This window comes from Watersipora subatra, chromosome 9 (genome assembly GCF_963576615.1).
Source record: "Watersipora subatra chromosome 9, tzWatSuba1.1, whole genome shotgun sequence".
Taxonomy (NCBI): domain Eukaryota; kingdom Metazoa; phylum Bryozoa; class Gymnolaemata; order Cheilostomatida; family Watersiporidae; genus Watersipora; species Watersipora subatra.
Genome location: NC_088716.1, coordinates 12,907,224 through 12,930,279, shown reverse-complemented (window position 1 = coordinate 12,930,279; position 23,056 = coordinate 12,907,224). Strand labels below are relative to the sequence as shown.

Here is a 23,056-nt window from a genome sequence, read left to right as displayed (position 1 = left end):
CTATTAATATATCAAATGATTGAGGAAACCAAGAAACCGATATTTACCTTTAAAGGCCTCAGCTATTTCTACCATATAGAACAGTGCAGATTACGACCAGTAGGTGAGTATTCATTATTGCTCTTCGTAAAAAAAGGAAGGAATATGAAGCTAGCTTTTGACTATCTCATTTATGGATCGTCCAATCTAAATGTTCCGTTTTGTCATAGTTGCTTGAATTTACTTGTTACTTGTATTATAAAAAAACATGGTTTCTTCACCTCGGTTATCCCAAGTTTCCAAGTAGATTGTAATGACTACTCTAGATCAGTGTCGTATAGTTTCACAGAGTCCCGCGACAAAAACCGGAAACAAAAACGCTTGATTCCAAACAAACACGATCGACATACTGATCTCTAATGGAATATTCATACCTCGCTCTCAAACCGCTTTTTTTGCATTTACTTTACGATTTTACAAAAATGTTATTAGCAGCTTATTGTAGGAAATTTTGTTTTCTTTCAAATGGTTCATGATACAACAATCAATTTTAAAGTGACTGCTAATGGGAGTAGTTTTTGTTGATTAATGTTGCGACCGCTCCATTATAACTTATATAAAAATAGTAGGCGTGGCCTGTTTGTTTGGAATCGAGCGAGCTCCCGTATACACTTCTGTTGGTCGCGGGACTCTGTGAAACTATACGGATCAGGTCTCCTACCAGAGACTTGGGAGTTTGAGCACTTCCTTCAAGATCTTAGCTGTTCTCAATAGCGCACTTTTTTGCAACTCACTTGAGTTGATTGCTGCCGGTATCTGGGCAAGCCATATTTTAGGTGTGGGTCTTATTGCGCCCAGTGCCCCGATGACTACTGGAATTACAGTTGTTCTTACATCCCAGCATTTTTCAATCTCTTCTCCAAGAGGGAGATATTTCTCTACATTTATTTTTTTTTTGGTTATATTGCAGCCATTGTTAAATCTATTGTGGTAGCCATCTTGTTCTCCTAGTTCGCCATTACATTGTTGTAGCTATGGTGATAAATTCCAGTCGTATCAAACACAGTTGTCTTATATTTTTTAGTTGGATGTCATTTTTATAGTTTAACCTTGTTTTATTGTTAAAGATTGTAAGTTCGGTTAATAAAAATCTTATTTTTTTCCACAAAATATGGTAGTTCACTCACTTTTTTAATTTCTTTTGAGACTAGATTGGGTGGAATCATGTTTACAGTTTGTGTCAATTTTGCTCAAATTAGTTCAGGGCTATTTTTTGCTATCCAGTCGAGGCTTTAGGGACCAGAGTAGAAAATAGTGACGATAGCAGAAGAACTTTACAAAACCAACCAATAGCAAAAAGGAAATGCTAGTTTTTTACACAATTTGGTGCTAGTAGTGTCGTTTGGTTAAAAACCTGAGATGATTGACAGGGTTTGACAGACAAGGAATCAAATACTTTGAGCTGGTTGATTTGGTCGACAACAAGCAGTTCTTCACAATCGAGGTATCCGATCTGCAAGAGGATGTTGTCGTGAAGGACAAATATGGCATTATTCGATTCTGTATACACGGTTGGGGTGCAATGCGTGTAAGTGGCATTTAAAATAAATACTTATCAAATCCATCAAATTGATTTCACTTGCAGGTACTCTGTTTATATCACAGAAACATGGATAAGACCTTTTTAGCCCTAAGTTTTAATGGTACATGGGAGGTGCACTGGAGAGACGACCCGTTAATGTAATGGTTTTTGGCAATAGAGATCTTTCACTCTTCTACTACCATTTGCACTGTTCTTTTAGTTTCAATTTTTGTCATTTAGAAGTAAACAAAATGGGTCAAATAAACGGAAAAATTGCTTATACACTTGCAGCAGATGGATGTGTATGTAAACATTCAGAAGCCCGTAGGTATAGTCAAGGATGGAGTATTCTATGATCACAATCTCATTCCTGTCTTCCTCGTTCGCCGAAGTCACCTCGGTGCATTTAGCTGTTTTGGACCTCCCACTTACAAAGTACGTCGTGTTATCACATTTATCTTTCAGAACATCCAATACAGTCAATTCTTTTATAATAAAAATTGTGTTTAGACTTTCTCTGATATGGTTAATATTTCGGTAATTTGGCTTGCTTTTCTTGTCATCTTTTGATATATTTTTTTGATATATATATATAAAATATATATATACATATATTTATATATATATATAATATATATATATAAATATATATATATATATATATATATATATTCATTATTACTCAGGGCCAGTTGGTTTTCTATCGCTAGTGGATAAAACTTCATCTTTTCTAGTTATTGTTAACTTATCTTTATATCGACTGACATACCAACCTATGTTATCTTATGTTATGTTATGTTACCTATGTTATCCTCTTTTAACATTCTTTAATATACTTTTATAGAATTATATTATTATGTTATGGCTTTATTGTAATTACAGAATGTTCGTATAACTTACGTATTTTATTATATTATACATATAATATAATAAAATATATATGTAATATTTTATTATATTTTATTGTTGATTGTGCGATTGCTACCGTTTTGTATAATAAAATATATATGTAATATTTTATTATATTTTATTGTTGATTGTGTGATTGCTACCGTTTTGTATAATAAAATATACATGTAATATTTTATTATATTTTATTGTTGATTGTGTGATTGCTACCGTTTTGCATCTTACTTTGAAACGTTCAGGTGACGACAGCTCTAAACGCTGAGGAGGTCGGATACATAACACCCGAGCCATCATCTATCCATCTCAAGTTTGATCAAATGCTTGATGAAGGACCAAAAGCTTTACTCGTGTCTTATGCTGTACAGCTTGCCCTTGCCAAGTTCAGGTTTCTGAATCTCAATTTAGGGTGAGTCAAGATATGCAAGTGTCAAGATATGCAGGTGTCAAAAAACGCAGGTGTCAAGATGTGCAGGTGTCAAGATGTGCATGTGTCAAGATGTGCAGGTGTCCAGATGTGCATGTGTCAAGATATGCAGGTGTCAAGATATGCAGGTGTCAAGAAGCGCAGGTGTCAAGATGTGCAGCTGCTAAGATTTGCAACTGTCAACTTGTCAGTTTGTTAATATAGGTTCAGTCAAGATACGGTATGCAAATGTCAAGGTATGACTGGGACTACCTGTTAACTTGTCAGAATAGCAAACGGTCAGGAGATCAAGGTGTGACTTTATTAATGTTTTTGCAACATCAATGTCTCATTTACGCGTGTCACCAGTCAAGTGCTAGTACTTAATGACATGTGTCGTTAGTCAGGTGCCAGTACTATATGACACGTGCCATTAGTAGCGAGTGGCTAGTGTTATTAGCTATTTTATTGCTTATTATGCTAGACATTAGCAGTTAAAACATCAAACAATCGATAAATATATAATCTACGGTTTTATATATAAAAAAATATATGTATTTGTGTATATATTTATATAATATATACTACATATATATTATATACACTATGCAGTAAGAATAAATCATATAAGAAGATTCACATATTGAAGATTCACATATATTATATACACTATGCAGTAAGAAGAATTCATATAAGAAGATTCATATATTGCTATAAATCTCAAAGTTTTTCGTCATGTGTTGCCGCCTGTCGTCATTCGGTGTGTCCAGCTATAGCTGGTAAAAATCTATCAATGAAACATCGTATCACTGAAGATCGGATCTCAAAATCTCTCATTCACTAGGCATCAAACTAACCCAGTAAGCTACTTAGAATGCAATGGATTCATTGAGCAATATGAGTCATTACCTACGTCAATCTGTGTTACGCGCAACATCACCAAAGCTTACTCTCACGGCTCTTTTTAGTAAGTTTAGCAATACGGATACTAACTTACTCAAATTAGCCAATGACAATTACATTACTTGCCATTGTTTATAAGCTGTTTTTAATACCTGTGCAACGCCGGCATTCACTAGTGCTATTCTATATGTTGCTATATTAAGCCTTATATGTAAACTACAGCAGTTTCAGAGGTCTTGCTGAACGCTTTCGGTTATATTACAAAAATTCCTTTACAGGAAAGTGAGATACGTGTACAAAAATAGAGACAAGGCTAAGGAAGAGAAAAAGGCTCAGCAAAAAGCGGATGAAAGTAGACGCAAATCTACAGTTGCACAGGTTTGAAATGTTTGACATATCTACACAAACATCTTCTCTTTTAGGATGTAAGGCGGCGATTATGCTACTATTCACCAGCTCAGAATTCATCAGCCATCATCATTCATCTCCAAAGCGATTTAAATTGGTCAGCTAAAACATTTCTAGATTTAAATTTATTGTTTAAGTAGGAGCAGCTGCTGTGGTTCAGCGGTTAGTACACTGGCCTGTGATCAATAGGTCAGTAGTTCGAATCACAGAAGGACCATGGGTGGTGTTGGGAAGGGCATCCAGTCACAATTGCTCTTGCGCCAAATCCGGTAGGGTCACTGGTGAATAAAATGGCTCCTCATCTGCGCTCCAGCGTGGATGAGGAGGGTGACTAATCAACCCTGCAGGACTAAAAACAAATCCTGGTAAAGGGCCGGAAGCTCCTCTATGAGCCAACAGCCAGCTAGTGACGGTGTCTCAGTAAAAAACATCCAACAGAAGGTAATGGCAAACCGCTGTCGAAACATGCAAAGAACAGTCATGGTTATAGGAAGTGGGGAAGATCCACGATCGCTTATGTCCTCACAGGACATGGTACTTGAGAGTGAAAAATTTGTATGTCCAACTGAGTTAAAATGGAATGTTACCAGAATCTGTGAACACTTGTACGAGTCAGAGCATAATTTTTGCCATAGTTATCTGTAGCTCTTTGGTGACTCTAGCAGCTTTCTGTACTTGGGCTGCATATCCTTACCTTACATGAGATCATTGGTGACCCTAGCAGCTTTCTGTACTTGGGCTGCATATCCTTACCTTACATGAGATCATTGGTGACTCTAGCAGCTTTCTGTACTTGGGCAGCATATCCTTACCTTACATGAGATCATTGGTGACCCTAGCAGTTTTCTGTACTTGGGCTGCATATCCTTACCTTACATGAGATCATACAGCAGGTTAATTGCTGGTTCATTTTATTCTATCGGCTAGACTTATCATCTAATCTACGGATAGACCTTTGATTCAAGTTAATATAAACTTTATTTCACCGTCAAATGCTGACAGATGCAAACCCTTTTTGTTTGCTTTGAAAGAAATGATGGGTTCTCAACCAGAGCAGATGTTTGTCAAAATTCTCAAAATCTTTAAAAACATTTTCAATAGTATTCTCTTCCTGAAAAAACTTTTTTCCCTCAAATTTTATTAGAAAATATTTCAGTATATTGGTGAATTTGTAAACAGTGGTCATGTCAAGCTGAAACTATATATAACCTTCCATAAACATTTGAACATCAACAACTTGCAACAAAACTTGCTTTTATAGTTAATATATCACATTATAATATATTAGATATTGTTATATATTACATATTATCATTTATATAATATAGTTTATAGTTATTTAGTCAATATAATATAATAATTTATAATATATATTATTATATGTTGTAATATATAATATTATAAGTTTATAATATTATATATTATTATAGCTAAGTGTCATATCAACTGCAGTTTAAATGTAATGTGATTTTTGCATTGCACCAGACTAACCAGTAGCAAATAGTGATTACAAATAATAGATAAGTAATGGATATTATTGTTTGATGTTTAATTAATTATCATAAAACTCATTCTATTTCAGGAATCTACAGAAGTTTTTTATACGATCACTACTGAATGCCCGGCCTTGCCGGATAATAAAAGCTTTTGCATAAAAAATTTAATTTTATTTAATATATGTCCCATTTACCATTCTAACTAAAACTTCATATGATGAGAAAAGTGTTTTGTGTAGTTGAAATAAGTCTAGAGAAAAGATAAAACAACTGTAAAAGTGTTTAAATGTAAAATAACTAGCAAGTAATAGCTAGATAGTTTGTTCTACTATTACAATGAAAAATTATTTGCTATCAATACAATCTGATACGAACTGAGAGAACAAAATAAAAATCATGAATATGTTGAACTAGTAATAACAATGAGTACAGTTACAGCAAAAGTTTTTATAAGTCCTTAAAGACTTTGAATACGATGACTAATATAAGTTTAATTATATTAGCAGTCGTATTAATTATATTTAATATATTAAAATTAAAATATATTAAAATTATATGTTAAAATACATGTATATACTTTTAATATATATTATATATAATATATGTTAATATTATATTATATAACTAATGATAATATTGGTACCTCTCAATACTGGCGCACACACAAAAATGAGATATCGAATTTAAAGGGTACGGATTGTGAGGGTATTTTGTTTGACCAAATGGAGAGATAATGTAGAGGCAACTCCCATTTGAGCAGTTTTCAGTTTTACAATTTCTTGCGATGCCCTTTAAAAAGTCGAAAATTGAAGATTTAAATTATGTCATTACAGTTGCACTGCAGCCACACATTTGAAACTGAAACGGCGCATTTGAAAATTACAAATTAAAAAACGTTAATAGTATATATTGAAATATTGTTTAAAAAAGTTAAAAAAAAACCAAATGCAAAAAGTATTATCAATTCATAATGAAACGTTCATATTTACCTTTAATCATGATAAGGATAGATAAGATCATTGAGAATGATAAGAATTGTTTAGCCTTGGGTTTGGGCGCGCATGTTTGCAGATCTTTGATTTGAATCGTCACAAGTTGACAATGCCATGCAAGTTTTTCACCTCAAGATTGAAATCGCCGTAACTGAATACATCGCTATAACTGAACAAAATTCACATTACAGTTATTTGGTATCAAAAGATTCACCATGTCTTACTCTGTTGTGTTGTAGGTGCCAAATATGTGGAAATGTGATTACAAGCTCTTAAAAGCTCAAAAACGAAAAGCCGCCGTAGGTTAGAATTTCTTTATTTCGATGACGTACCCACGAAATTTGGTTATTGTCTTGTCACGTGATGTTCTCATGTTAATTGAAAGGCAATAAAAAGCTCAATATAAAACTTATCGTAGTACTAGTTTATGACAAACACTTCAGGTTTTACTAAAGACCCTGGTATCAAATATAGATGCTCGCTACTTTACAGTTTTGTTTCGGTTTGGTCTAATCGGCAAGTCATAATCTGATCATGTGACCCAATGCTTCGCAAATAATTTCTGCAGCACCTTTTGATTATCACAAGTGACCAACAGGCTCGTCATGATTATCAGACAATGATATGTATTCCTTCAAGCTAAGAATAAATAATTAAACAAATTTTTACGGTAAGTTATGGGATATCACTGCTAAAAGTGACAGCATTACAATGACGATAAAACAGATGGGTAAGAACAATAGATATAGTTTTATTGAATGCTTGAAGTATATTTGTGAAAATATTTCGACGAATAAGATTGCTTGAAAGTGTAAACAGAAATCATCTCTCACAACTACATCACATTTGAGCCGTTTTGGAAAGGGAATCCAAGCTACAGCGGTCTCGTGTGGCTGCGATTTTCTGTTCGTTTTTTAGCTTTTAAAAGCTTGTAATCACATTTCCACATATTTGGCACCTACAACACAGCAGAGTAAGATATGATATGATGAATCTTTTTATATCAAATAACTGTCATGTGAATTTTGTTGCAAGTCAACCTTTAACAATGTGGATAATTTTGTTGGTATATCAAGTTCATACTTTCTATTTTATACACTCACTTATATAACTATAACTTTTCTTCTATTGGGAAATATTACAGCTGCAGATTTCTTCTCCACGATATTTCAACAAAGAGCATTCACTTTTTAAATGGTTTCTTATGAAAAGACAGCCCCTGAAATTTGAAAGAATTTTATAATTCGTTAACTTGAGCAATTTTAAATTTGTAATTACTATGCATTTTTTTTAGCTTGACAGTATATTTTTGTTGTATTGATGGGGGTTGTTACAAACCATGTGGCACTAATGACAAAAATCATAAAAAACCCTATTCTAAAGTGGTGTCTTGCTAGTCAGTGAGCCTAGTGAATAATAGGACAACTCCCAATAAACAATATATACAGTTCCTTTTGTTAGTGGTCTGTGTATTATTAAAACGCCATGATAGTTACAAAATGACAAAATAATTTGTTAGAACTTTTGCCAGAATTGTACAAAGACTCAGCAGACGTGTAACAAAAAAACGTGAAACTTTTTGTCGTTGCGCTCTTATTTCATCAAACCGAAGTAAGTTTTGCATAATGAGCTCAAACAAAAATGCATTTGGAGTACTCTTCTCAAAATTTTTGTGACGCGGTTATTTTGCACTCTATGTAGATAGTAAGAGGTTTCTACTTATTACATGATGTGTGTTTTTTAATGTTTTAGTTAGTATGGTTATTTGCTGTTTGATTTTTATTATGTCCTTTTACGAACAGTAATACAGTTTTATATTATATATATAATACATATTATTATATAGTATTATGTATACTACTTCTACTATGAAACTGTATCTGTTACGGTATATAAATATCTAAATAGTTGTAAGGTAAGATAACTCTTAAAAATACTTGATTTGAATTCAATTCATTAACCATATTATTGATATATACATGTATTTGACTGCAGCCTGTTTTCTTCCCCTTCATGGCACCCAGCGTGGGACAACATTCATATGCCACTCCAGCATTCAGTCAGCGCAGAGAATCGGCAGCACCTGATAGGCCACAAGTTTTTGTCATCAATGTGCCCGAACAGAAAAGCTCTTCTCCGGTAAATCATTTCTCCTTTAGAAAGAAACTAAGGTTGAGTCTCTTAAGAGCGTGTTTTGCTTAGTTAGCAGGCAATTGTTTGCACATAGCAGCCAATCATAACCGATAGAGATCATAGTTTCACTTTCTCTTGCAAAATAAGCTTGGTTTCGCTTTACATTTGAATATGATTTTTATTGGTAATAGTAGTCATCAACAATATGATGTTTGTTTCACATGCCAAAACAGAAATGAGAGAACAGAAACTAGGAATTATTGAATAAAAGCATTTTTCAAAAGTTGGTAATCTAATAGTATTACAGAGACAGAGACAGGTTGTAGTAACAGAAAGTTGATAAACTGAAACATATGAAGGTGGATGTAGTAGGTTGGTGTTACGGAATAAGAATGATGTTTGCAACATGTGTGGAAGAATAAATACAAATATTTCGGGCATAATTTACGCAGCATTTTTAAACCTGGAGCACAAATAGAGAAGTGAACATGTTTGGGATAAGGCAATATATTAAATGATTTTGTGATGAGATTGTTGGAAGTGTGGTTAGCTGGAATATGAGATCGGTGATACACAAGTCTTAATATAGATTTCTGTAAGAGGTATATTTTTTTCTAAATCATAAATTTAATGTTCTGAATGCTCATAGAGTGTATCTTAAAAATATTGAATGAAATGAATTGAAACAAGATATGACAAATCCAAATACCAAACTAAATAATTCTCCGACTATAGAAACTTCCAGCAAAACTTTTTATAAATTTGTTGCCAAGGACTAAAAAAATTGGTCAAATGATGTGCAAAGAGGAAACGAAACAGATCAGCTAGTTTCTCCGAGGTTATTAATAGAGTTTACATAATAATAGAATTTTAGAATTAATAAATTTCTAGAATTTAAATTAATAAATTAATTTAAATTCTAAAAAATAAATTTCAACAAAATTTATTTTCTTTGAATTTAAATAATCAATTTAAAAAAATAAATTAATAAATTGGTAGAATTATTTTTACTTATCTAATTCTCACCTTAGCTAAATTAACTCCAATTGAGTTCAAATTCAGTCAAACATCTGCTTATAATCACCTCAACATACAAATGTTTTAATAATTGATTTAAACTCTTAGCAAATATTTTACTTTACTTTTAACATTTGATGTTTATCAAAAAAAATTAATTTATAAGTGAAAGAGAAAGAACTAGTAAAAATTAAAATATTGTAAAATATAAAAATAATAAAAACTCTGTAATTCAATTAAATAAAAACTGGTAATTAGAATTTGTCAAGTGTAGTGTAGAGTAAGTTACCTTTACCACTTTTTCAATATCTACCTCTGAACCTAAGCATTTCCAAGCCATCGCTCTTGTTCATATGGCTCAGGTAAAGTAACAATAAAAATCAACAATAAAATAAAATAAAAGTAACAATAAAATAAAAAGAATTGTTATTAATAACAATTCAGCTTTCTGGCTTAGATTTAGCTTTTTAATTTAATTTTGTGTAGCGTTATATAGTTTGTGGTCATCTTCAGCATTTATTAAAAATTATAACAGGTTTTAAATTAAATAAATATTGGAATAAATTAAACAAATTATTTTGTACTTTTAAGGAAATATTATTATATATATACTCGTATATAATTTTCAAAATACTAATGAAGTTTAGCGATAAATTAACTTTATCTGTAAAGGCTCTGATTTTTTAACCAGCATTTGTAATTAGTATGAATTGAAGTAAATAGATTTATTTTTAACTAGTTGTAATCATTTAGCTATCTACATGTATACAGACCATTTTTGTTTGGAGCAAATATTTGTTGTTCATCAATTCATACACGTAAATAAATGAAAGTATAATAATCTGGTTCTAACATTTGAAAATACTGGATAGTTTTGGTAATAAAGCTAATAAAGAACTCTTTTTTGCTAAGAAAATTAATAAAATGCGTATTGTTTGCAGCCTCAACCTCAGGTTATCGTTGTTCCTCAGCCACAGCAAGAAAAACCCGAGCAAATGCCTGTTTTGCCGCCTCCACCATCTATTCCTCAGGCACCCCGTGACTCTTTAACTGGTGAAAAACCTGACCTAGTACTGGTCAAGGTTACACAAAAGAGGCGGCCTTCCGGTGCCAACAGCCGCAGAGCGTCTCAAATGAATGAGGTGAATTCTACAAACACTCTTGCCGTGTTTAATCTTTGACTTGCACTCTTTTTCCTTTTTGTGATGCAGAATTTGAAGGGGGGAGCAGCGGTGATACAGTGCTTAGTATGTCAACCTTCAATCAGTAGGTGTGTGACTCAATTGTACAAGGACCATTTGTGGTGCCAGGAAAACCATCCAGCCACATTTGCTCTTGTACGACATCAGTCCAATATCTGTAGACCCAAACAATGGCGCAAATGGGTTCTTTTCATGTTATCAAAATCAACTGATGAGTTTTTGCAGAGCTTCGATTTTTAATTTTTGTGCTTTACACTAAACACTTCTTTTTGTGAACCTTTTAGTGAAGCAGTCAAAATTATTGCAGATATGAAAATCTATTTTTTGGGTGATAAAATATTAATATTCTATTTATCTCAAAAGTATTTTGCTGACTTTATTGTGATAAAGAAACAACTGGGGCCACCTGTTAAGTGATGTCAGGGGCAACCTGTTAAGTGTTGTCAGGGGCAACCTGTTAAGTGATGTCAGGGGCACCTGTTATGTGATGTCATGTAGTAATTTATTAAGTCGTGCTATAGGGCAACCTGTTAAGTGATGTTAGGGGCACCTGTTAAGAGTCGTCAGGGGCAACTTGTTAAGTGATGTCAGGGGCACCTGTTAAGTGATGTCATGTAGTAACTTATTAAGTCGTGCTATAGGGCAACCTGTTAAGTGATGTCATAGGGCAACTTGTTAAGCACTCATGCTACCGTACAACCCGCTATTTAATGTCATAGAATGACCTTTTAGGTGATGATATATAATCACTTTTAACTTCTCCTATAACAACTAGTGTATATAAATGCCTATGTAGTTTTACAACATTTTCTAAGCAGCGCACTGAATCTTCTATGCTTATTTGACAGAATGGTGGCAGATCTCGTCAAAACAGCTTTGCGAAAAGGTTAGTATACGTGAGTGTTTGTACCATTGAATTCTTCAGCCCCTGACCTGTGAACAAGAGGTTGGAGCTTGCTTCCCAAAAAGGCGGTTGACGGAAGGGCGTTCAACTTAAATTTTTCTCTGCAAATGGGCATGTTTGCTATCATCTTTTTGCTATTAAGCTCAGATATATCCAGCAAAGACCGCAGAGGCTTCGGAAAAAAATACACAAATAAAAATGTGCAATACAAAAAATTATTTGTGTATTATTTACACATACTACTAAGCCAAATGCGTTACAAAATATAAAAAACTAAACGTATAGTCACTATCAATACAAAGTTTTTGTGATTGAATTTTTTTACCTTGTAGTGATAGAGATACACAATATAACTTATTTGTGACTTATTCCATGTTAAGTTTGACTCGACTTTGCATATTTATGACACATTTAATTATTTGTAATTTTTTGATGTTTTCACTTAAAGTCTTAAGTCTTAAATGCTGTTTATCAACATGTAGTTTTTTAGTTTTTAATGTTTTTTTAAATTTACGGCTTTAGTTTTTTTATTTTCGGCAAACTAAGATGTTTCAGAATACTTTGAGTGCAGTATGTTGAGAGTTTATTGTGAGTGTAGTCAAGGTTTTTTTTCAAAATTTCTGTGGAACGTGAAAAAATTGCGTGCTATGGGTATTTTATGTCGTGATTTGGCTGTATGACAAAAAAATTAATTTTAGGTTTTATAGGGCTGCATAGCTTTCCTCTTTGTAAAAGTTTGTTTGTATATCTTAGTGTTCTAAATAAAACACTCTGCGTCATGATTACAATATATATAATATTATTATTATAAATTTTATAGAAGCAAGTCATTGATAAAAAGGTTTAAAAAACAACATCTTTGTTCTCAAATTGAAAAACCTTCTGCTAAGGAAAAATGGCTGCAAACATTCTGATTGTGCCATTGTACTGGTGTTTAATATAGAGCACTCCATCAATGCTTTGGATTGGAACCATTTCATTGGCGTAGTGTGCATGTGTAATGACCCCGTTTCCTTTTTAGAGCAAATTTACATTGTCTTTTAGCAAGGGTTACTCAACTTCCAAATTTACATTTTTAGAAAGTCACCATTATAAGAAGGGAGGTCAGAGAGGCCCCACAGAACAATTTGTAAGGGTATTGATATTAGGCCAACAATATTTCGCTAATCTCTTAGCAGCTACATGCAGGCCAATGCTCGCAGTTTTTTGAAATAACTATTTCTACTAATTTTGAATGTTATAATTGCAAACCAAATTGTGCTTTTAAAACTATTTTCAACTCTGTTCTATTTTAAAAATTATCACAATGGTGGGTTAATCAATTTTTCATGAATTTACGCTACACAAAAAGTAGACCAAGTTAGCCAACCAAAGTAAAAGTGATGCAAAAGAACCTCAAATAAATATGGGCATCCTAGAATAGGTGTCAATGTCATTCGAAGGTGACAGGATCATTTTGACACTTTGCCTTTTCAAATTTTTTATTTGCCTTGGTTTCTTTTCTATTTTCAGTCGGCCTGGCAGCATTGCTATAGAAGGTGGGCTGGTAGTTCCCAACCGAGGGGACTCAGTCATGTCGGAACAACTTCAGCACCAACAACAGAGCTTTGCTGACATCACTCAGTCGGAATATCCACGCTCTAATCGACCTAGTGGTGCATTTGATAGTGGGAGCCCGAAAGCCAGCCCATCGCCGTCCCATATAGCTGCCAAACTCTCCAACATCTCAAAGAAACAATCAAAGAAAAGTAAAATGAAAATGAAGGGCGGAAAGGCCAACAAAACCGCTCCAACCAAGCGTGCCAAAACTGCATCACCATAGGTCAAGCGCGATCACCGTATAACACAAGGTAAAGTGGGATAAACATTCGCCAAGAGTTGTCTGCTCCTACCAGTAAATAGATTTGTGGGACAAATGTACTTGAATTACGAGTTAAGCAAAAGCCAATCATAAAATCTTTACTATAATACGAACTGTATCCATTCATTTGTCCGATTGCGGTAGAATGCTGTTAGCAGTAGGCTTGACTTATTATATATTTTATTATATGCATAGTCTGGTACTGGTAGGTAAACCTTGGAAAAAAATATAGAGGCAGCGGCCTAAAAATTTACAGCAGACAGTAAAAAGAAAAAAACAGAGCATGAAAACCTAATCAGCTTCTATAGCTACAATTAATGTATTTATATATATTAATTGATTATGTATAACAATTATATATTTATATATATAGTAACTATAAGCTACTATACATATAAATATAAAATTATTATATATAATCAAATAATATATATAAATATATATTAATCAATTATATATATGAATATATAATTAATTATATATATTTATATATTTTTAAATTTATATATATATTTATGTTTATTTATATGTTTATATTTGTTTATATATATTTATTTATATATAAATAAATATATAAATTATTAAAGAATTAGATAGTGTACTTATCTTTGCCATCTACTGTCAGTTTCTTGCTTACGCATTCATCAGGCTTTAGATCTCAACCTTGAGATCTATATATACATACATGTATTTATTTATATACAATTGGCCCTTGCCATACGACTTTTATTCGTTCTGATGTTAGCATTATAATGCGAAACTGTCGTATAGAAAGGTATAGAAATCCACAGTAATTATCTAATACAAACACCCCCTGGTAAGTGTTGTACATATTAAAAGTTAGTAACAAAATAATATGTTAACTTTAGTAACTATAGTTATCTACAGTAACTTTAGTGGAATCAGTGATTATGATCTGCAAGAAATTCCCACATTACAATGTACTATGTGCAGTACATGTCGTGGTGAGTACTTACCTTAGAGACAGACGTATAATATAAACGTTGAATTTAATTTTAATGAATTTAGTTTACTAAACACATACTTGAAGCTAAGTTTTAAATGTACAGGCATTTCACTAAACTAAATTTTTACTTTCTCATAGGCTAATTTTTTATCACATATCTGTTTTCGAATTTGTTTTCACTATAATCTTTAAAAAATAATGCTGAACACAAGTAGTGAGCAACGTATATCTTTTTTAGGCGTTCTGCGAGCGCTTTTGGCAAATAGAATATCAAAATTTTTGTCAATTCGTTGTAGTCAGTACACCAATTGCCAAATTTGATTTTTTTGAGAGCTTTTTGTCGATATTGTATGGCAGAAAAAAGTAAAAAAAGTCGTATTCCACATGATACGACAAAGTTTTTTTAAAAACAGGGCATCTTGACCCAAGGGTGTACTGTATTAATTTATAATTTAATGTGTGCATTTGCGTAAAGGGTATATGAACAGTGCGATGGGGATGGTTAGAAGCAAGACCGCATTAAACAAAAATCCACTATTATTCTGGTACAGTTATTAATTATTTCTATGTTGTTGATTTCAAAGCTATAAGAAAAAGCAAAAAACTGAGTTGGAAAACAGACATCAATACGTACAGAAACATCAAAAGAATTAATTGCTATTGATGTAACTGAGTCGATATTAGAGCAATTTTGTGGACACTTTTTCACTGAGCACTTGCTATTTTGGGTTCCTAAATAAGATCAAAGAATGTCAAGTGGCGGTCAAATGGAGGTGGCATTCAATTAAAGGGTAGCGGTCTTTTTTTCAACCCTCCTATAATAGCGATCAAGTAGAAGTGGCATTGAAATATAAGGCGGCATTTAATTAGACGTTTTACAGTAATCAGCAAATATACTGAATGATAGCCACTCTCTCCATTCATAAGCCTGAATAACCGATGAACGAGAAATAATATATAAATCTAGAAAATAGAAAATTTATTTGTATCAAACATACAACACTTATTTGCATTTAACATATAACAACCTTTGCTATTCTAACTTTCAAACTACATATCATGAGAAAAGTGTTTTTTTGTAGTTGAAATAGAAAATAGAAAACAACTGTAACGGTTTTCAAACTTTGTCAAACAACTGTAACTTTCAAACTTCATAACTTAAAAGAAAGTAAATCGTTGAAATAAATTAGGATGAAAAATAAAAATGTAAAGGTTGACATACTTTCAGGAAGTTTCAGTATGTATTTTAATAAACTTCAAACTTTTAACTAAAGGTTTATCATTTATCTGTGTCATCGCCATATCGGTTTCACCATAGCGGATAACGCTGAACTCGCTATGGCGAGCAATCTCTTATTAGCGTATATAATCAGAACACAAATTTTAAGTTCAAAATAAATTATTGTCAATATCATGCAGCGGAACCAATCCCTAACAAAAAAAGATGGAGAAGCATCGTGTTGCATATACTTAGGTCTCAAAATATTTCTTAACAGGATCAATGTAGCGCCGGGGCGCATCGCTAAAATAATAGCTATAGCTAGACAATCACAACATCGGAAACACACACAAACGTTGAGAATTATATACGTATATAGATATGTATATATTTGATAGCGTTGTAAGGTATACTATGATGCCTTAGTAATTGACAATGAGAAATAATTTATGAATATTTAATTAGCTAAAATGATTGGTCCTCAGGCCAGATTATAATTTCTATAATTATAATTCCTCCGAAATCAGCTTTATTTGAGATTCATTCAAGAGGACTCACAGATTTGTAGTTAATAAAAGGAGACTTTTAAATTATTGGAAATAATAGTGTGAACATCAAAGCATTTAATTTATGTGTTACAATAGCAGTTGTTCTAAATACGCCAACTTTCACTCATTTACGAAGTTTTCTAGCAGTTAATGAGATGACTAAAATGTTGGCTAATATTGAACTTTAACCCTGTTATTCAGCGTAATAAACTGACACTCTAACCAACTGAGCTAATCGGTCATGCTATTACACAATCGGATGAAAAAACTATCAATAATAATATAGATTATGTAGTATTATTTTGTATTACATTTTATATTTTATATCATATTATGATATATCGAGCTTTATTATTTGATTTTATATTTCTATGTTACATATTTTATTTAGTCTTGCTTTCTGCTCTGTGTAGACATTCAAGCATAACATAGTTTTGTTATGCCACATGAGACCTGGAAATTCCAGGAAATATGCCACCTGGCAAATTTCCTGGAATTTTTATCGATTTTTTTGTTGACTGTTTTTAAAATTTCAAACAAAACAGTTTGACAGATAAACGCAGAAAATTTTTCTTATAATTAGTTATGAATTAATTCATATTAATGTTTTTATTTTAAATCCATAGATTTCTGTTTCATCAACTTGAAAGGTAAGTTAAATTTAGTGTTTACGGCAGCCTGTACTGTGCGATAACATAATATTTTGTGCCAAATGCCTGAGACAATGTTTACTTGTTGCTAGGGGTGTTGCTAGGGGTCCTAAACTGAACAATATTTGCAAAATGTTGCATAGGCATAAAAGGTCATTGATTTAGGAAGGGCGGGTTAGTTAGGTCCCGCACCAAAATGTGTCAAGGTGTTGATAGTAGACAGACCATATGTCACTGATCTCTTACAAAGTACTCAGGCTTAACATGGTCGACAATCGCAGTTTTTAAAAATTATTATCTTTGATGATAATTTTTAGCTTTATATTGGTCAACAAAGATTATTTTCAACATTTTTGTGCGCTAATCATTTTTTATAACTTTCCAAAACACAAAAAGTGGACTCACCACTTGTTGAGTTAACCAACAGAGTTATACTTTACGTAGAGGCAGATAAGATATTCTTTGGGGTCTCGTTTTTAAAACTTTGTTTATTTTGAGATGTCATCTTTCACACTGTAATATTAAAGTTTGACTAAACGGCAACAGACTAAAACTTCCCAATCTAAGATTGCAAATAGCAGACCAGTGTGTCAAAACTGAGCCAAAAAAGTACCTTATTTTAGTCATTTTCAGTCCTATAATCCAGCATTCTTTTCTGTGATCAGAGCTGTGCTGTCCATCTGTCTGTCAGCCACAATTAGAGGTTGAAATAAACTTTTGCTTTGTACAAACTCTCAAACTCAAAACATTCAGAGTTTTCAAGTAGTCGATTTCTGTTCTTATGGCAAAAAATTGAGCAGAATTTAGTTCGCAATTCGAAAAAAAACCTTTTATCAATGATTTTCTGTAGCAGACTTGACAATCCGTCACGGCCCACTACACTGCCATATCACATACTAGGTTTGCATTTGTCCAAAAAAAGGTAATATTGTACTCGCTAATAATACCTTGTCCAATCAAATGTGAACCTCAGCTAATCAAGCGTTATAGCTTTGGTTGTCGTGGCTGTGATGTTTCTGATGGCAGAAACCCCAGTTCTGTTATAATCCTTAGGTACCTCGTGTTTCAGGCTAGCCAAGAAGATGAATTGAGTCGTCTCTGTATAAAGCATCTCGCAATCTGGAGTTCGCAACTCCTCACCTAACCAATATCTGACCAATCAACTACAGGCCGCAAGAGCTGATGACAGGCCAGCATGTTTGTGTTGGATGAAAAATACATATGTTATATTTATTCTGTAAAATAATATGGTCAAAAATTGGCCAACATGGTGAAAATTTATTTTTGATTCTGTAAGAAATTAAACGTAGAACTAAAATTTGATGACTCGAAATTATAATTTTTGCATAGCTTAAACTATGGCAGAAGTGTTGGTTCGCTTGTAAACAATTGTTATTGCAAGATATAGATGGCAATCACTCATATTTCGTCTAAAAATACATCACACCGGGTTATATGTTGGAGTTCCTACTTTTAAAGCATTGCAACAAGCTTTTGTTTATATTCTGTTGAGACCAAAATTGCTTGCAAGTGAATGACTACTTGTTCTAAAGTTAAGGTCTTCATGCGATAAATGAAATATGGGTCTTAAAATTTATTTTGATAGCTTAGTTGGTCAGCAACAATAAAGAGGCAACCATCTTTTTTCCTCGCCGCTGAAATTTGCATGTTCCTGAAAATCCAGATGAGAAGTACACACTTTTACTATTTGCACTTTCTAGCAGCTTTCTTTTTGAGATGTTGGATTATTTTCATGCCAGATTTTGGGTGCCGACAATTAGGAAGGAGTGTCATGTCAATGCCTTTACGACAAACCATGTGTATTTAGCAATAAATTTTGATGAAGGTTCTTCTTTTTCAAATACAGCTTGCAGCGATTTTCCGTTGAAGTAAAATTGCCATTTCTTTGAGAAGTTGAAAATTTGAGCTGATAAATCTATCAATAACATTTCAAATTTAATGGTTAACGAATCAGCATTCTCCCAAAAAAGAACAAAGTGACTTCCGAGGGTATAGCAGATATGTTTAAATGTGATATATGATATTAAAAATAATTGGCAATTTAAATACAGTATGGACAAAATACAGGAAGTTTCAGAAAGAAAATGCTCAGCGCCTCTTAAAAAAACAACAAGGAATAAATTTACAAACATGCGCTGCAGACTCAACGAACATGTAGAAGGAATTTGAGGACACCAATTCATTTAAGGAGATTTCATATTAAAAAAATGCGACCAAAATAGTTTTGTGCGTAAAAAAACACCAAGTCAAAAAACAACGTTTTGCAATTTTGCTAAAGGTTGTAGATTTTATTTGTGTTAAACTGCGGTAGAACGTATGGTTGCAAACCTGTCTCTATAATTACCATCCAAGTCATTGTTGTTAATGGCATTGCTGCCTATATTAGCCTTTGCTGATGCAATGACATCACCTTGTGCCCCTAGATTGGCATAGAACAGTTTAGGAGGCACGGGTGGGGCTGGTTCAATCTGGGCGGAGAGAGATACGCTAGACTCCGAGGTCACGCTGTAAGTAGCTTGAGAAAAGGACGACGCACTGGATGACTCTCCATCCATATATGGTAATACCTTTTCCTCTACTTCTTTCCGTGGCTTATTTCTAGCTGAAAGCTTCTGTTTAGCCTCAGCTACTGCAGCTGCCACGGCCTCAGTGTCCTTGCATCTCTCTCCGGCGTAATATCAGCTGTGCCGATCGAATAAGGAATTAGTCCTTGGCCTAGCGTCGAAAGCGTTATCTGTTACTCCGTAGGTTAACGTGTGGTTTGCAGGTAATACTAAGTTGTCATCGATGGTGCATTCATCATCGGCACTATTCTCGTAATAAGTATTTCTGTTGTCACTCATGGCCGTATTTGGTGAATTATTCATGGCGGTGCTAGGTGTGGTCAAAGGTGACCTATTTAAGTTCCTGCGGTGTTCCCCGTGTAGTGGATTGGTAACAGTTAAACTATTTGTGTTAAACCGTGGTGTGTCATTATTATATACTCTGTTGCAGCTGGACCCTCTTAGTGACCCTGGCCCACTGTTTAGTCTGTTTGTAGCCTCAGATCTGTAGCCTAAGTTATATTGTATCATATCGGATGGGTCACTAGCAGCGATGTAAGTATTTTCTTCCTGACTTGTATCCTATAGCAAAGCAAAGGATTATTATTCAAAACAATGAAAGATGACAACTCCAAAAAAGGAGCAGTAATGTGAAGATAGAAATGCATTTCTGTTGCATCAAGCTAGGATGAGGAGAAATTACTAGCGTAAAAGTTTCTATGAAGTAGAGAGAAGCACATTGCTGTTGGACCGTTTCTAGTATAAAGATGAATTGGCACAAAACTTTTTGTAAATTTCATCAGAAAACATCGGTATTTTTCCATTATTTACGATTGTTTTCGACGTTTGAGGTGATCTGATTGCCAGGATGTTTTAAGATAAAAATCGATAAAACATGATCGCGGTTAAAACGCTCGGATCAAGTGAAAGTGTGATTAGCACATCTGTAATTGCAAAGAAACTGACACAATAGAGACCCACTACGCTGCAACTTGAACACAATAGCTGATATTAACTATAGCAATGAAAGCAACTAGTGATGTCATTATGCAGGTATTTTTCCTTTGAGCTTTAACCGCGATGAAGTTTTATCTATTTTAATCTTGAAACATCCTGGCAGTCAAATCACCTCAAACATCAAAAATAATCATAAATGATAGACGACTACCGATACTTTCTGACTAGAAATTCTCCTGTCTTACAGTCCCCGACCAAAGTGAAAATGGAAAAAGAAAGGGTACTGCCAGTTGAGAAATGCAAATTAGCAGTCAAATGGCACTGCAGTGCAATAGGAGAACTGCAATAGGAGAACTGTATTGGTAGCTGTAATGTACTGGGTGTTCTTATGTACAACAAACAGCAATAATGAAAGGAAAAGATTATATGTTTATATCTCTCTCCTGCAATAGGAGAAATGCAATATTAGAAGTAAAATGGCAAGCTGCTGTGTAATATATACAGGCTGGGAGCTGTATATCATTGGTCATAGCAACCAATATCAAGAAGTTGTGATATTTATCTAGATTTCTGTATTTACATCTAAAAATGATAAATTTAAAAATTTAAACAGGTTTTAGCTGGTTGTCATAGAAATAGATGTATATCTATAGGAAAATGTAGGCCTATTACTTAATTTTGCAGATATTAAAAATGAATTGGCATTACCGCGATATTGGGTACAGCCGCAGTATCATCGACAAATCTTTAGAAAAATAATAACAGTAACACATTGCACACCATCAGTCACTATATACTTTGATCTCGTAAATCTGAATGATTATTTCTATAACTAAATTTTATAATAATCTTATAAAATCAAATAATTATTCTTACAATTAAATATTGTAATAATCTTATAAGAATCGTTAAAAAAATATCATCGTCCTTTCCTTTACTTTCACTGCTTTGGACATCAGTTGAAATACTAAATTAAATTACTCAATATAAGTGTCTAAAATGTCAGACTGGTAGAATCGGCAAAAAAAAAACTATTACTTTTCAGTACTTCTACGTTAATTACAGAAACCTTCGGCAATTCAACAATGCCATAGACTGGTGAAATGTGTACATTTTTCTTGTAAAATACGCCCAACTTAATGGTTCTACTCTCTGTTGCACGGCTTTATCGGCATTTCATTGGCCGGTCTTAATTTTGATTAAAAAAGGCTTGTCAAGATTTTATTGCAATTTTAGGCCAAATTAATCTGTCTAATTTGTTTAATAATCCGATCAGATGGGTTAGTTTTATTATATTGCGTCAACTTTTCAAAGACTTGGGAACATATTTAAATAGGTTTATATGTGTTTTGTATCATTATTATACTTAAATGACTCTACACAAAAATGGTTAAATTTTTTGATGGGATTTCAGTACAAGGGTTTCGTAACAGCTGTTGACAGATAATTTTTCGGGAGTTGTGTGCACATATGCATTTATCATAAAGCTCCCAAACAATCGCTTTGATCGTGTTTGATCGTGGAATGAAATCTTTGATTGGTATCATGATGGTCCGCTCTATGAATAGTGCTGTTGCTCTTCCCAATACACCCAATTTTTTTAGAACTTTTCGAACTCTAGAATATATATAGATAAACTAGCTGTGCCTTCCGGTATTAAAAATAACCTTATAAACAATGAGAAGAGATGAGATTTGCTTACCACTTGCTGGCAGGACTCTCCAGCAAGTGGCAGGCCATTGCTAAGTGGCCTGGTGCATTGCCAATGGAAAAGTCCACTAAGCTAGTTAGTAAGCTTCAAATGCCGGGAGGCAATGACATTGCGTCAGCATTGTTGCCCAGCTAGGCTATTCTGATAATAGCTATAGCCAGAATGCAGACAGATATACGACATACAGACATACTTTGTGAAATATATATATAGATGGAAGTTATTACAAAAAATTTTCTAGCATATTGGAAAACCTGAAAGTTTCCTCCTAAGAATGACTTTTGTAGCAATTTTTAGTTTGTGAAAACTAGCTGTAAACTAACATCGATATCTTAGACTCAGATTTATTGAACAGACAAGTTTGCGCTATGTGTATATATGTGCATAGAAATTCAGATACCTAAAGGAAAACCACTTCAGCCATGTTTGTATACTATTCTTATGTAACCGTAACAAACACTCGTATTGAAACAGTTTTTATCTGCTTACCTGAACGGCTGGCTCAGTGACGTTGAGTTTCTGGTGCGTACTAGTTCTCTGAGCTTTGGTATATTTGACGTAGAACATTCTAGCAATGACTGCGATGAGAGCGCAAATGAATGCCACACTGGCGCACAGCAGGCCGTAGAGCACCAACTTTTCCTGGTTGGC

The 23,056-nt window shown here is 33.4% G+C and overlaps 2 protein-coding genes across 2 annotated transcripts in view; one reads left to right on the top strand and one right to left on the bottom strand.

Moving 5' to 3' along the window:
• Window positions 1-15: 15 nt before the first annotated feature.
• LOC137404794 (uncharacterized) lies at window positions 16-4,519 on the top strand. The gene is made up of 7 exons (XM_068091026.1): window positions 16-103; window positions 1,410-1,567; window positions 1,853-1,996; window positions 2,710-2,876; window positions 2,967-3,080; window positions 4,055-4,154; window positions 4,394-4,519. The coding sequence occupies exons 1-7, from the start codon at window positions 16-18 to the stop codon at window positions 4,517-4,519; spliced, it is 897 nt and encodes a 298-aa protein (XP_067947127.1).
• A 14,453-nt stretch (window positions 4,520-18,972) lies between these two features.
• Window positions 18,973-23,056, bottom strand: part of LOC137403927 (protein eva-1 homolog C-like) — a 55,444-nt gene continuing 51,360 nt past the window's right edge. Inside the window, exons 8-9 of the mRNA XM_068090048.1 lie at window positions 22,895-23,055; window positions 18,973-20,319 (exon numbers count right to left, since the gene is read on the bottom strand). Coding sequence (XP_067946149.1) covers window positions 19,873-20,319; window positions 22,895-23,055 — 608 coding nt within the window. The 3' untranslated portion in view covers window positions 18,973-19,872. The remainder of the gene's footprint in view (window positions 20,320-22,894; window position 23,056) is intronic.